Source organism: Musca domestica, unplaced genomic scaffold, assembly GCF_030504385.1.
Source record: "Musca domestica strain aabys unplaced genomic scaffold, Musca_domestica.polishedcontigs.V.1.1 11, whole genome shotgun sequence".
Classification (NCBI taxonomy): Eukaryota; Metazoa; Arthropoda; class Insecta; order Diptera; family Muscidae; genus Musca; species Musca domestica.
The window spans coordinates 13,594,364-13,609,784 of NW_026712133.1; the positions used below are offsets into that span (position 1 = coordinate 13,594,364).

At 37.8% G+C, this 15,421-nt stretch overlaps 1 protein-coding gene across 4 annotated transcripts in view; it reads right to left on the reverse strand.

Moving 5' to 3' along the window:
- LOC101893061 (P protein) overlaps positions 1-15,421 on the reverse strand; it is a 167,689-nt gene continuing 152,268 nt past the window's right edge. For all 4 annotated transcript variants that reach the window (XM_020039863.2, XM_059131419.1, XM_005176413.4 and 1 more), the window contains 10 exons: positions 9,225-9,328; positions 5,372-5,628; positions 5,173-5,311; positions 4,462-5,114; positions 4,148-4,402; positions 3,759-4,088; positions 3,338-3,685; positions 3,114-3,261; positions 575-668; positions 1-499 (listed from right to left, as the gene is read on the reverse strand). In XM_020039863.2, the coding sequence (XP_019895422.1) occupies positions 415-499; positions 575-668; positions 3,114-3,261; positions 3,338-3,685; positions 3,759-4,088; positions 4,148-4,402; positions 4,462-5,114; positions 5,173-5,311; positions 5,372-5,628; positions 9,225-9,328 (2,413 nt within the window). In that variant the 3' untranslated portion in view covers positions 1-414. The remainder of the gene's footprint in view (positions 500-574; positions 669-3,113; positions 3,262-3,337; positions 3,686-3,758; positions 4,089-4,147; positions 4,403-4,461; positions 5,115-5,172; positions 5,312-5,371; positions 5,629-9,224; positions 9,329-15,421) is intronic.

The window sequence follows — 15,421 nt, forward strand, 5'->3', positions numbered from 1 at the left end:
TTTTTCTTATTTTTTTGTGTGTTTGGGAAGGGGTTAATGGACATTCGTATTTCGTTTATATTTTGCATTTTTTTTTGTTGAAACCCATTTTTATGACTTAGTCCTTAGTCCTGTTCATTACCATTCCCAACCATTGCGTCGTGGCAGCCATCAAAGCTCTATTCGAAGCTCGTTGTTAGTAACTCTGTGGTGTGTTTCTTTAACTATTTATAATTTAAAAGGGGGAGGAGGAGTAATAGGAGGGGTTGGGTGATTTGCACTTAATTATCATAATTTTGTTTAAATTATTTTTTTTTTGTTAAAAAAATGTTTAACATTTATACGAGGTAAATTTGCAACTACAGTTATTTATTATTTATTTTATTGATGGTTGTGTTTTCCGAAGAAATACTCTTCTCCGTTTTGGGCCATTCATCAATGCCATGCGAAAAGTACATGGCTGACTAACAGATATCCTGTTGATATGATAATGCTGCCAATCATAACGGGAAAACCAACTCTGTAAAAGGAAAAGTGAGGGGGAAGGGGGACATTAGAAGAGTATTTTAAAATTGACATTATTTTTAATACTTACTTGAAAAACTGCAAGAATGTAAACTTGTAACCGTGTTGCTCAGCAACACCGGCACAAACAACGTTCGCCGAAGCACCAATGAGAGTACCATTGCCTGGAAGAGTGCGGGAAGTCAAGAATGGTATTATTTATTTTGTATATATATCTTATCGCTATATACATATATAAAAGAGTAACCAGTAAGGAAAGGTCAAAAGTCGGGCGGGGTCGACTATATACCCTACACCAACTATGCTTATTTAGTACAGCTCACGTAACAAAAAAGTTTATATTGCTAATTTATGTAAAGTACATCATACCAACTATGAACCCAATAACATTTCTGCATACAGGGTGAGATGAAAAAACTGCAATCAAATTCAGACTTCTGTCATTTCTAAGCCACTCGTCCGACGGTTGTTAACACTATTCCAGAGACAGTACTTTATATTGTTTACAAGCGTACAAATTTTCCAGAAAAATGTTATTCGTGATGGAATTGAAGCGTGATAGTGTGATTTCTTTATATTTGGCTGGAAAATCACAAGTGGCAATCGTTAGAACACTCCAGCATTTAAATGTGAATAAATCTTTTGTGGCTCGTACCATCGCTCGTTACCGTGATACTGGTAGAGTAGCGCGGCGTCAAGGAAGTGGATGGAAGAAAACAGCAACATCAACAAAAATGCTTCGAAAAGTAAAGAAGCGATTTGATCGAAACCCGCGTCGCAGTGACCAAAAAAAGGCTCGTGAGCTGAACATATCGCAATATTCTATTCGGCAATATCGAAAAAAGAGCTCGGGGTAAAGCCATTGAAAAGTGCAAGAACTTACATCGCAACGGAAAAAAAATAGACTTCGTTTGGCCGAAAGTGGTGAACTGCCGAATTTGGTTTTCTCCGATGAGAAAACATTCGTTGTCCTGCAGTTTGTAAACAAACAAAGTGATCGTGTTAACTTGACAAAGAGGTCAGCTGAAAATGTGCACCTTCGATTGGCCACCAGAACTCAAGGGCCGGCCATGGTGATGGTGTGGACCGCCATAACAGCCGATGGTCGCTCTGCGTGGCATCAGAATCAATGCCGAATATTATCGCGAAAATATTCTGGAGGGTGTATTAAAGCCTTGGGCACGCAAACATTTTGGCCGCAGACCTTGGACATTCCAACAGGACTCAGCACCATCGTACTCAGCACGCGCCACCCAAGAATGGCTACAAAATGAGGTTCCTCGCTTTATTTTCACCGCACAATGGCTACCAAAATCTCCGGATACCAATCCGTTGGATTATTGTGTCTGGAGTATTTTAGAAAGCAAACGTTTCGCCAAAATACCGCAGAGCAACATTCGGGAAGCGTTTGACGGTTTCATTGGCAGTTTAAAGGCCATAATTCGAACAAATTTAAACTTATTTTAAAATTTGATGCTATTTCCGACATCTTTTGTTCTCAATCAATAAAATTTAAAAAAAGTATCGGTCGGTTTTGCCGACCCTATGTGGGGCAGGTAGCAAAAGAAATCCGATGTCTTTCATCCATATAACAGATATAGTGTTGATGGAAATATTGAGATGTACCATGTCTGGAATTGAATCGGACGTTGATTTCGCTATTCAAAATTTTGAGCGTTTGTGGGGGAGGTACCAGATGGAGTGGAGCAATATATTCCGTCTTACTGAAGACAAGCGGACTCTTACATCATATTTTTTAAGAGTTATAATTATTAAAAATGTTAAGCTTTTGTGGGAGAGGCCAATATTATCCATTTTGGCACGAGACCTAGAACTGACGCAAATATTATGATTTGCAAAATTAGAGCAAAATTAGATTATTGCTTTCCTTTCTGTGCAGAAAATATTTTTTTTTTTTGCAAATTTCGACCATTTGTGGAGGGGGTACCAAAAGGAGTGGACCGATTTTACCCATCTTAACACCAGACCGTGGGTTAATATAAATATTGGGATGTGTGAAATTTGAAGACAATCGGACTTTTACATCACGTTTTATGAGGGTTGTAATTATTCAAAATTTAGACCATTTGTGGGGGAGGTACTTGATGGGGTGGACTGATATTGTCCATTTTCGCATCAGATCTAGCACTGACGCAAGTATTAAGACTTGCAAAGTTGGAGCAAAATCGGATTATCCTGTCTCTTTCTGTGCAAAAAATATATTTTTTGAAAATTTCGACCTTTTGTGGGTATGTACCAGAAGGAGTGGACCGATATTGTCCATCTCCGATCTCGATCTAAGTTTGACAAAAATATTACGATGTACCAAGTTTGGATCAAATCGGATGCTCCCTTCGAGAGTTATCGTGTGTACCAGCCAGACAGACAAATGTTCTGAATCGGATTTGGTCCCTAAAACCGATATTTCGATTAACATTTAAAAATTATGGCGTTTAACTTTGTTGTCACCCTATATGTGTACCAATATACATATTGTACCGAATTCTATAGTTCCTCTTCAATAAATCTTATAATAAATAGTCGTTAGGACGAAAATTATGTTAATTTGTTACATACATAATTACAAAAGAACTTCGTTGTCAACTTACCTCCCAGACATGCTCCAAACGCCAGAGCCCATACCAACGGCTGTAGTGGCAAATTTAATGTATTATTTTGAGCTAATGATATGGTAATTTTGACCATCATTGTGGTCAATGGTATATTGTCTACAAAGGCCGAGGCTATGGCAGAAACCTAAGGGAAAATAATAACAAAAACAACAATAAATGAGATATTGAATTGTTATGCTCCTTCCAACACGCCAACTTACCCATAAAATAATTAACACAGCCACCATTAAACGCGACTCCTCGCCCACACCCAAAATAATATTTTCTGTCATATTACCAATCCACTCGATAAGGCCCAGCTCGGAAAGGGCCTCCATGAGAATAAAGAGAGCGGCGAAGAATAAAAGCGTTGACCACTCAACACGGGCCAATATCGCTTCCATATCCTCAATGTCGGCCAAAATAATTAGGAATATGGCACCCAACAAGGCGGTCCATCCCAGGGAGAGACGTTGCAACTCAGGAACCGAATGTAAGAAGAAGAGACTTATCACAAAGACCAAGGCACAAGAGCATTTGATGAGCAAAGGTTTGTTGCGTATGGGATACTAAAAAGAGACAGACAGATAAAGAGAGAGAGAGGAGTGAGATAAATTCTTAGGGCATCAATTGAAATGTTACCTTTGCTTGCAAATTCTCCAAAGTTTGTTGATAGTTAATGGCGGGTTCAACAGCTGTGGCCATTTTCTTTTTCAGTGAACGCTTCAAGCGATTCACCTTCTTCATGAGAGTCTGACGCACCAGCTCCTCATCTTTGGAGTATGAAGACAAACTGGCAGCCGCTCTCTTCCATACATGTATCTCATGTCGCAGCTCTTCTACTTCGGGTGATTCTTTGAATTGCAAATCACTGATGTTGCGGAACTTGTAGCGCAGTTGCAAATAGGATGTGAACATGACCAAGGCTACGCCAGGCAGCATGTGTAGGGTGAAGATGGCAAAGTTGACGCCCTGGAAAAAAGGCAATTACAGTTCAAATTGCATTTTAGGGATCTTCAAAGGCCACTTACATTTTTCGATATGAAACTATTGGAGGCAATGATAACATTTGGTGGATCACCCACTGGAGTCAAGGCACCACCAATATTCGAGTAGATAACCATACACATTAGTATGGGAACAGGGTTGAGGGACATAACCTCACACAGACGTATGGTAACGGGAGTCATCAGCAGTACCGTGGTCACATTGTCCAAGAAAGAAGATAATATGGCGGTGAACAGGCACAGACAGTTGATCAGAGGCCAGACATGACCATTGGTTATCTGAAAACGAGGATCACTGAGATTTAACAATTTCTTGCTTTGGAGAAGTTCCGCCTCACCTTGTAAGCATACACCGCCAAATAGTCAAACACACCCGTCTCCGAAAGAATGGCCACCAGAATCATCATGCCAAAGAGCAAAAGCAACGTTTCCACATCTATCCAACCCATAATGGTGACCATAGAGGGGCGTGAGTTCAGGGCTGCCAAAATACCCACCGACAAGGTGGAAGCTATGATGGCAGCAAAGGTGCGATTTACAATTTCCCAGATGATCATGACATAGAGACCACAGAGAACAACCGCGGCATAGATGACTCCCTCCTTTTTGTAAATCGGTGATTCGTCAATGCTCAACTGTAGCGGCAGCTCGGCATCGATGTTCGACACGAAGTGCAACGACAGTTCCGTCAGATTCGTATTGTTGGCATAATCACCTTCGAGCGGTTTCAACTGGAATTGATGGGCTTTGTGTGTTTCACGTGTGGTATCCAGGAACTCCGGATAGACCAGGTCAAGTTTCCAGATGGTCGAAACAATTTCATCGAAAGCCCTCTCACCCGATTCATTGTAATAGGCACGCTCCACATAAATTTCTAGCAAAGGTGGTGCTCGCTTGTGGGGATCTTGTACGGTTTCGGCTTCCTGCAGACGAAAAGCTCCCGTTAGGCTAAGGCCTATTCGGCTAAGTTCGGCGGTTGTAATGGGGAATACTACGATAAACAACAACATTAAATTCAATGCTATAAAGGAAAAATGCGACAGTTTTACCTCTTTCGGTACCATTTTTCGGTACACTTATCAGTTTCAGCTCGTCCACATGCTCATTGGTGGACATTAGGAATGCGGTGAATACACCCCATACCACCAGCAGCACAGCGATTTTGAACCAAATCAAATACTTTTTAATCTGCAGCAAATTAAAATTTTTTAGTTATTGTTGCTTTTTTCCAATTCCAAGCCCACTCACCTTTGAATGTCCATGATGCTCCGTCTCGTCCTGTTGATCTTCGTTGTTGTTTTCCACATCACGTCCATCCAAAATGCGAACTTGTCCCATCTCATTTGTGACATTAATGCCGATTTGTGAAAATACATTTGAATTTTTATTCTGGCCGCCGCTGCGGACAAAATGCACACCACTACCGTCGCCGATTTTGCCATTGTTGTGGTCATGATCGTCGGCATCATCGTTGGGCAATGGATCAACATCGGCGGGTTCATAGCCTGAGGGAAATTGGAATATAATTGAGTTCGGTGACATGTTTTTAATGAGTTAAAAAAAAAACTAATCATAGTTTTAACAAAGACGTGCTTTGAATACCCTCCACAATTTAGGACGAATTTGGCAATTTTCAAAAAAATAAAATCTGTTGAAATCTTAAAAATGTGGAATGTAGCCTCGTCGTATAGACGAGGTGGACCTGCATAGGCAACTTTTGTAATAAGCCATAATTATATAATATTCAAATGCGAAACATGAAAAAAAAAATTAAAAAATAACAAGTAAAAAAGAAGCTATGTTCGGCCGGGCCGAACTTTTTATACCCTCCAACATTTGAAAGAAACTTCAAAAATTTCAAAAAAAAAAAAAATCCGTCGGTAAATACCGCTTAAATGAAACCCGTTATATGGGCGCTATACGAAGACATGGTCCTCTTCTAGCGAATAAAGTACTCACAAGGAACTTCTTGTAAAGATTTTCAGACAATTCCGTTGAAAAATGTGGCTAAAATCATCAAAATACGGAATATCGCGAGGTGCCGTTATATGGGGGATATACGATATGGTGGACCTATATGGACAATTCTCTTTCAGGAGGTAAAGTGCTCGTAAAGAACTCCTTGTGTAGAATTTCAGACAATGCCATTGAAAAATGTGGCTAAAATCATCAAAATACCTAATATCGGAGGTACGATATCGTGGACCAGCCCATCGAACTTGACTTGCCTGCAGACAAAAGAGAGATCAGTGCGAAATTTTAGCTTCACATCTTATTAGTTTCGACTGCCTGTTTACAACAGACGGACAGAGTATATATACAGAATATATATACTTTGTTGGGTCTAAAATTTTTATTTCGATGAGTTACAAATGGAATGACGAATTTAATATACCCTTCATACTATGTATGGTGGGGGGTATAGAAAGAAGGAAAAACTAGTTAAAAAGTATCAGTCGGTTTGGCCGAAAGATGTATTCCCTCAGCCAATGTCTATTTGTTTACATATATATTGGCTTGCAACCCGAAAGGGTTGGTCATTATTCTCCATTTCGCACGTGACCTACTTCTGATATAAATAATGCAAGATGCCAGATTTGACCTATATAGATCACTTTCTACACTTTATATGAGATATGTGATGATTTTTGGAAAATGTTGATTCTGTAGAAATTTCGGGATGTGCAACATTTGATATGAATCGGATCCTTAAATCGCATTTTATGATTGTTTTAGTTATTCAAAATGTTATCCATTTATGGGGGAGGTACCAGAAGGAGTGGACCGATATCTATTATCTTCACAACAGATCTCGTGTTGATAGAAATATTGAGATGTGCCGAGTTTAAGAGAAATCGGTTGGCCATTTCGCGTTTTACGTGCTTAATGGCTATTCAACATTTTAACTCGTTGTGGGGGTGGTAACAGAAGGAGTGGACCGACATATCCTATCTGTACACCAGATCATGTGTTATCAAAAATATTGGGATATGTGACATTTGAAGACATTCGGACATTTTAAAAGTGTTATACTTATTAAAAATGTTGACCCTTTATGGGGGAGGTACTTGATGGAGTGGGCCGACGTTGACCATTTTCGCACCTAACATAGCACAGACACAAATATTTTGGTTGGCAAAATTTTGCACAAAAATCTCTTTAATTTTCTTTCGAACTCGACCTAAGTTTGACAATAATATTATTGATACTTCCAAACCTAGATCGACTCTAAATGCCTTTAAAACGGATTTGGCTCAAAGAGACCTAGGGTTTAAAACCGTTATTTCGAAGAGAAATGATATTATTCCGTACGAAACGATATATACCCTCTGTAGACATATGGCTGAGGGTATAATAAGACTCCCACTCTTCAAGCAATTCTACTCGCAAGCAAGTTTCAGTCTCGAGTGCATATGAGCAAATCTGTGGCCTGCATTTAATAAGTATTAGGGATACGTATTCAAAGACAAAGGTGAATTTTTAGACTCTTCGATTTTCGTGAAAAAGTTGACTAAAACCGATTTAAATTTCAGATTTTGATGATGATGAGATCTATTGTTTCACATATGGTCGCAAAAAAAATCTATCTTTTACGCGAAATACATAAACTGTTCTATTTGGTGTCATTTTTAGAAGAAATGATGTCATAAAAAAGTCGTCGCACAAAGTCTATAGAAACAAGATGTACTCATCTCAGGAAATGAAATAGTGTATTGTTTACCTATTTATCATGTATTTTCTGCGATTTTTTGAATGAATTATGTCGGGGTTTGCACCAGTGCCTGATCACTAAATGTTTCTCCAATTGTTATTTATAAAAGTCAATCTACTGCTGCACAGACTGGTCCGGAAAAGAATCCAGAATTTCTAATAATAACCAGTTAAAAATTTTTAAGTTCGGCCGGGCCAAGCTTTGAGTATCCTACACCAAATGGAACGAATTTGGAATTTTTTTAAAAGAAAAAGTCCGTTAACAATTCTATTCAAATCTTAAGAATGTAGAATATACGGAGTTGCCGTTATATTGGGGTCCATACGAAAACGTGGATGTGCATAGGCAATTTTTGTCATATCCATTATAGTATTCAAATACGAAATTTGAAATAATTTCGGTGAATTATGTCGCTAAAATCATCACAGTACCGAATATCGGAAGGTACCGTTATATGGGGGCTATGCAAAGACGTGGACCTGCACAAACAATTTTCTGTCTTAGGCTGTAGTATCCATTACGAATTTCAAATACCAAATTTGAAACAATTACGGAGAATAAGGTCGCTAAAATCATCAAAATACCGAAAATATCGGGAGGTAGCGTTATATGGGGGCTATACGAAGGCGTGGACGGTACGGATGTTTCCGCTTTAAAATGATCACTTTTAATGAGGAAAAAATTAAATTAGTACTCTTTAAAACACCAACAACTATTTTTTCCTTCTTCTTGCGAAAAAGTGAAACATTTCTCAACTGGTGCACTGTGCAATTGGAGAACTAAACAGCGTATGATTTTGAAATTTTTGGTTTTGAAGTAGAATTTTGTATGATACTTTAAAAGCTGTTTTTACACTCAAAGGCCAATCAGTTGATATAGCCGAGTTTTCCTTGAACATTTTGAATAAATTGTGTGAATCACACACACACACACGCACACCATACATTTTGTGTATTCTTATGAAAAATTATCTTCCGTTTATTTCTAGCGGATATTGAATTTCTTCTTTAACCGGAAGTTTGGAAAAACAAACAGATTCTATGCCAATGATAGGTAAATATTTGAAGAAGAGGGAGAAATGAAATATTAAAATTGCTATAAAAAGGATTCGCAGGGGATTAAATATAAATGTTAGAGAGTTCATTTTCAAATAAACTAAATTCAAAATTGTTCCCATAGATGCATATTTATTTTGAAAATATGGGAAAATCTTGTGAATTACTAAATATTTTATTAGATCTTGTAATGAAATGTAGCATTGAGTTCAGACATATTTATTTATTAAGAAAATGCGAAACTAAGTTCGCTTTGCCTAAGCGTCTCGAAAAAAACTATCTTCGATCAAATTAATTTTCAATTCATTTTCAACCTTGTTTATTGCTTGCTTACCATGTAAACGTTCATGTTCCTGACGAAAGGATGCTAAACTTGGATCCTGTCTGATGCGTTCCGGCAAGGCACGCCACACTTGTAAGGCACCTTCTGTAACTTCGCTGTAAAGAAAAAATGCACACGATAAGTCAATGCAAATGCAGGAATACAAAAAAAAAAAGAATATCCATATTGAGGTGACATACTTTCGAATAAAAGAATAAATATAGATATATATAGAATTGTAAGAAATATAAAACATATATATATATATATATATTTTATCAACATGACCGACCTACGCCAAGAAAGAAGTCGTTGCCTCTTAAACAGCAATTATCACAAAGTAAAGCAGACGTCAGTCAGTTGCTTGTGTTATGACTGCTGAGTGTTATCATTTTCCGTACTATGTGAGTATATGAGTGTGTGTATTCATTTCATTCACCAAAAAAATGTGGTTTTTAGGTTATGTTGAATATAATAAAGACACAATGTGCGCTTTGATATGCATTCGTTGTAGATATTGGCGGAAAATCAGGATAAAAAGAAATACTTGAGTAGAGGTTGGTTATATAAAGCACAGATTTGAGACATTTAATAATCAGATCATAAAGCCCGCCTCGAAAGAAAAACAACTAAATAATATCATAAACATATGACCTTCGCTAAAACTCAAAATTAACTACTGAGGTGGCCAGAGACAAGTTGAGAATTTTGGCTAGAAATTCTAGTCCTTTCCATCGAGATTTTGTCGAGAAACATTTTGCGCTCCCTTGGATGGAACAGTTTGTACACGATGTTTTACTTCCACGTGATAAAAAACTACTTTCTAATCAAACACCAACAACAACTTTTGAACATATAGTGTTCAGCTTATTGGGTGATGGAAAATAAAGTTAGTATAACTTTGGCTCAACTCAGTGCTAACATGACTTTGAGGCAGCAACGAAAATCCTTGGTAAAGATTTCTCGACATCTGTCATGGAATTTCGTTAAACTTCGGAAGAATTTAGAAAGCAAAGACAAGAAGAATTAGAATCTCTTGCGAATTTGGAGAATTTATTTTAAAGCTAGACAGACTAGCTAGGTAAGGGCAGCTTTGGATTTTTATACCCTACACCACAAGGTGGTCAGAGTATTATGTCTTTGTGCATTTGTCTGTAACAGGCAAAAGGAAACGAGATAGACCCATACTTCCTTTTGATGATCTGCATAGAATCACATTCTGAGTCGATTTATGCATGTCCGTCCGTCCGTTTGTCCGTCTGTCCATGTATTTTTTGTAAACAAAGCACAGTTCGTATTTATTGCCCTATCCAGATGAAAATTTACACAAATCATTTGTTTGGCCCAAGGACGAACCCTATTGAAACTGGAGATAATCGGTCAAAATTTATATAGCTCCCATATATATCTTCGTCCGATTTTCCTTTTATTGTGCAGCAAACGTGTAAGATCAGTCCGAATAGTATGGAATTTTGCACGTACGATCAGATTGGACCTGAAAATAAGTATGCCAAATTTGATCGAAATCGTTTCAGATATAGCTGTAGCTCCCATATATATTGTTCATCCGATTTGTTATTTTTGTCCTCCGCAGCCGTAATATGCACCCTGCAACAACAATATTTGGGGAAATATATCAAATGCAACACAGAAATACATTTGCTAAATTTTATCGAGATCGGTTCAGATTTGGATATAGCTCCCATATATAACTTCGTCCGATTTACATTTTATTTTGCACCAAACGTCTAATTTTTGCCCAAATTGGATGAAATGTGGCACTTACGACCGAATTGAGTCTAGAAGCTGGTATATCAAATTTGGTGAAGACCGGTTCAGATATAACTATAGCTCCCATATATACTGTTCGTCCGATTTGTTATATTTGTTACCCACAGCCGTAATATGCACTCCGTAACAACGATATTCAGGGAAATATATCAAATACAGCTCAGAAATATCTTTGCCAAATTTTATCGAGATCGGTTCCGATTTGGATATAGCTCCCATATATATTTTTATCAAATTTAAATTAATTGTGCACCAAATGGGCAATACAAGTCCGAATTTAAAAGATACAAATGCTTCGGCATATTTAGTCCTTTGAACTTTGAATTATAATTATAATCATAGCGTGTATGATTGAATTCTCCCATAAAACCTTTTAATTGTTATGTAGGGTATCATAAAGTCGGCCCGCCGGACTTTAAGACTTTCTTTACTGGTTAAATTGTCAGTTCTGAATAATAAAGGACTCTGTTTGAATTCGTCAGATATATTCGACCATATTCGGAACCATAAACGAAAACATTGAAAGGCATATAACTCTCAGGCAGAAGTTCGTAGAGTGAATACAATCATCCAAGTCGAAATTGGAGAATGCGAATTAGTTTAGAGGGCTCAATAGCTCTGTGAAATCCTGATGAACGTTCATGTGGTTATATGGAATGATTATGCCAAAATCCCAGACCCGGGCAGTCGGGTCTGGCCAAAAAGCTGACATATTAGCGGAGACGGCAGAATTCTTTCCGATGATCTCCGAAAATAGTAGACTTTTGTCCTGTACCAAACATAAACATAACCTAAAATTACAATTCGATCGGTGTATAATTGTGACCTATAGGGCGATTTCAAAATTAGAAAAATAAGAACAGTTTTTAGTCCTCCAAAGTATGGAGGGTATATTAAGTTTGTCATTCCGTTTGTAACTCATCGAAATAATAATTTTAGACTAACAAAGTATATACATTTTTGGCTTGACTCGAGCTTAGTAAATACTCTTCAATTTTTTTATTTTCGGAACCGGGACCCCGAATGTCCGGGTTCAAAACCTGGGCTGACCTGGATCCACTTACTCAATACAGACATTGACATCGTTGGAAAGCTTATAAACCTACCTATCCAACAAGTGATAGGGTTGTAGGAAACGGTTCAAAAATTATAGTCAAATCATCGATTTTTTGAACCCGGATTTTTTATAAAACACCCAAAAAGTCGAAGAAGGGCCCATTATGGGGGTCAACAATATTGATGTCAAATTATAGCTGACACTCTTACCATTCCAAAATGCTACAATCTGAGGTAATACCATTTCTGGGTAAGTGGATCCGGGTCTTGAAGCCGAACTTCGGGGTCAAAACCTGGGGTGTCCGGGTCAGTCCCCAAAGAAAAAATAGGTTTCCGGAATCAGGGGTAAAAATACCTACATCTGGAAAAACTTGATAATAAAAATAATAATTTTAGCCCTGTCCGTCCGTCTGCTGCACTCATGCTAGAGTCAGTCGAATTAAGATAGAAAGCTAAAATTTTGCCCAGATCAGTCTTTTGTCTGCAGGCAGGTCGAGTTCGAAGATGCGCTATATCGGTCCACGATACCATATAACCACCATAAAACGGTACCCCCCGATATTCGGTATTTTGATGATTTGCCAAATTTTTCAACGGAATTGACTGAATTATTAACGCAAAGTGTTCCCTGAGACCTGAGACCACTGGAAGAGAATTGTCTATCGCACCTCCCTTTATTCGGTATATTTATGATATTAGGAACATAATTCAGTGGAATTGTTTCAAATTCCGCACTTGAAAATCTTACTGGATACTACCGCCGATGACAAAAAATTAAGCAGGACCACGTCTTTGTATAGCCCCCATATAAAGATTTTCTTTTGAGCGGTACTTTTCGAAGAAAATTCTTGGAAAATTTTCAAGATCCTTCAAAATTGTGGTGGGTATTAAAAGTTCGGCCCGGCCGAACTTAGCTGATTTTTATACCCTCCACCATACTATGAAGGGTATTTTAACTTTGTCATTCCGTTTGTAACTCCTCGAAATACTCATGTCAGAGCCAACAAAGTATATATATTCTTGATCAGCATAAAATTTTAAGTCGATTTAGCAATGTCCGATGTCCTTCTTTCGAACGAATTGTGATACAACCCTAAAATTTTGCACACATGTTTATTTTTCCAGTAGGCAGGTTAAGTTCATAAATGGGCCATGTAGGTCCACGTTTTCATATAGCCCCCATATAACGGTACCTCCCGATATTCGGTATTGTGATGATTTTAGCGACATTATTCACGGGAATTGTTTTAAATTTGGTATTCGAAGTTCGTAATGGATACTACAGCCTATGACAGAAAGTTGTCTGTGCAGGTCCACGTCTTCGTATAGGCCCCATATATCAGTACGGTATTTTGACGATTTTAGGTACAATACCCACCGAAGTTGTTTGAGATGTCGTATTTGAACTTCGTAATGGATACTACAACCTATGACAGAAAGTTGTCTATGCTGGTCCAGGTCTTCGCACAGGTCCGATATAACGGTACCTCCCTATATGCGATATTTTGATGATTTTAGCTACATTATTCGCCGTTTATTTCATGTTTCAAATTTGAATATGGTAATGGCTTATGACAGACAATGCCTTTGTAGGTCCATGTCGTATAGAACCCAATATAACGAATATATTCGGTATTTTTAAAATTTTAACAGAATTTTTTGAGGATTTTATTTTTTTTTAAATTTCCAAATTCGTTCCAAATGGTGGAGTGTATTCAAAGTTCGGCCCGGCCGAACTTACTGCTTTTTAACTTGTTTACTTCTTCCCTTTATTACTTTGTGATCATTTTCCTACTAAGAATCTGTTTCTGGTCAACGGTGCTTATGGAATGACAGTTTACTTATTCATTCATAACTTTATATCTTACATTGTGAAGGTATTGCTTAGCATTCTGTTATGTCCATATGTTTTATTAAAGCCCCTCACACGGCAACTGCTGTGCTATAAAACTGCCAATTCGTCCCACTGTCTGTCTGGTCAACATCAGCATCTATCATTTATTGGCAAGCGTTGATATAAATAGCGTAATTTTCTTTGCATTTCATTCATAACATTTTCATTTATTTCTTCTTTTCCTCTCTTAGCATGGTTCGCTGTTGTTGTTGCTGTTATTATTTTAGTATGGTGGTCATTTGTTTGGTGGCAGTTACTTTTCCATGGATGGTCCATTGGTTGGGGCGCTGCGCCGCGTCGCTCTGTGCCATGCCTAGTTATTGTTATCTATGGAAATTTCCTTCTTTTCCGCTTGAAACGAATTCAATTGAAGCGCGAACCTGCTGTTAGTATTGCGGATTACTATTTTTTTTTTTTTGTTTTGATCTCTGTTGATGTTGCTGACGAAACAACTGACAATATTTACTTTTTCCGTTGCTGTTGTTGTTGTTGCAGATGCTGTTGTGTCTGCCACTTTACATAATACCAATACCACACAAATTATTTTGTGTTTTTTTTTTTGTTGTCTGTGATAATTACTTATGTAAATGACAAGAATTTCGGGGCTATCAAAAACTTTTGCATTTTTCTGTTAATAGTCTATCGCTGTTTGGATGATTGAACGAGAGCAGACACTTGGAATCGGGTATGTGGGACAGTGACATACTCAGGGAAATGGGGCTGTTTTAAGGTGGGTTACAAACCCAAATATAAGGTTATTATATCCTACAACACTATGTGTTGGGGGTATTATAAGTTTGATTGGGCCAAAAATTATGTAACACCACGAAATATTGATTTCCCACATAGGAAAGTATATATGGATCTTCCTATCTCGCCGAGCTGAGTCGATCTAGCTATGTATGTCCGTCCGTCTGTCCGTCAGTCCATGTTAATTTGTAATCACTCTACAGGTCGCAATTATGGTCCGATCTTCACGAAATTTAAAATGGAGGTGGGGCTAGGGTCAGAATAGAACCCTTTTGGTGATGATCGCATAATATTTAGGGGTTGAAATGGACCGAAAACTGAAAAAATTCCTGATTTTCCAGCTGCTCTACAGGTCGCAATTATAGACCAATCGACGCGGAATTTCGCATGTAGCTAGAGTTTAGGGCGGGTAAGAAGCCTACCCATTTGGGTGGTCATCGGATAATATTTAGCGGGTAAAATAGACCATATCTTTTTTGTTGAAAAAATTCAAAAATTTTCATTAAACCGCGAATATTTTAAATCCCGGCGAAAGCACAAAGCCATGACAAGGTTACTTCTGATCTTTACATTGATGTTAACATCCAACAAAACGGATATATAGGAAAATATGTGCGATATATATGTTTATCAAAGAAGATATGCTTGAAAAATCTCTTATATGTCGAGAACGGCTGAACTGATTTCGACAGTTCTCATTAATTCAGAATGACCTCTT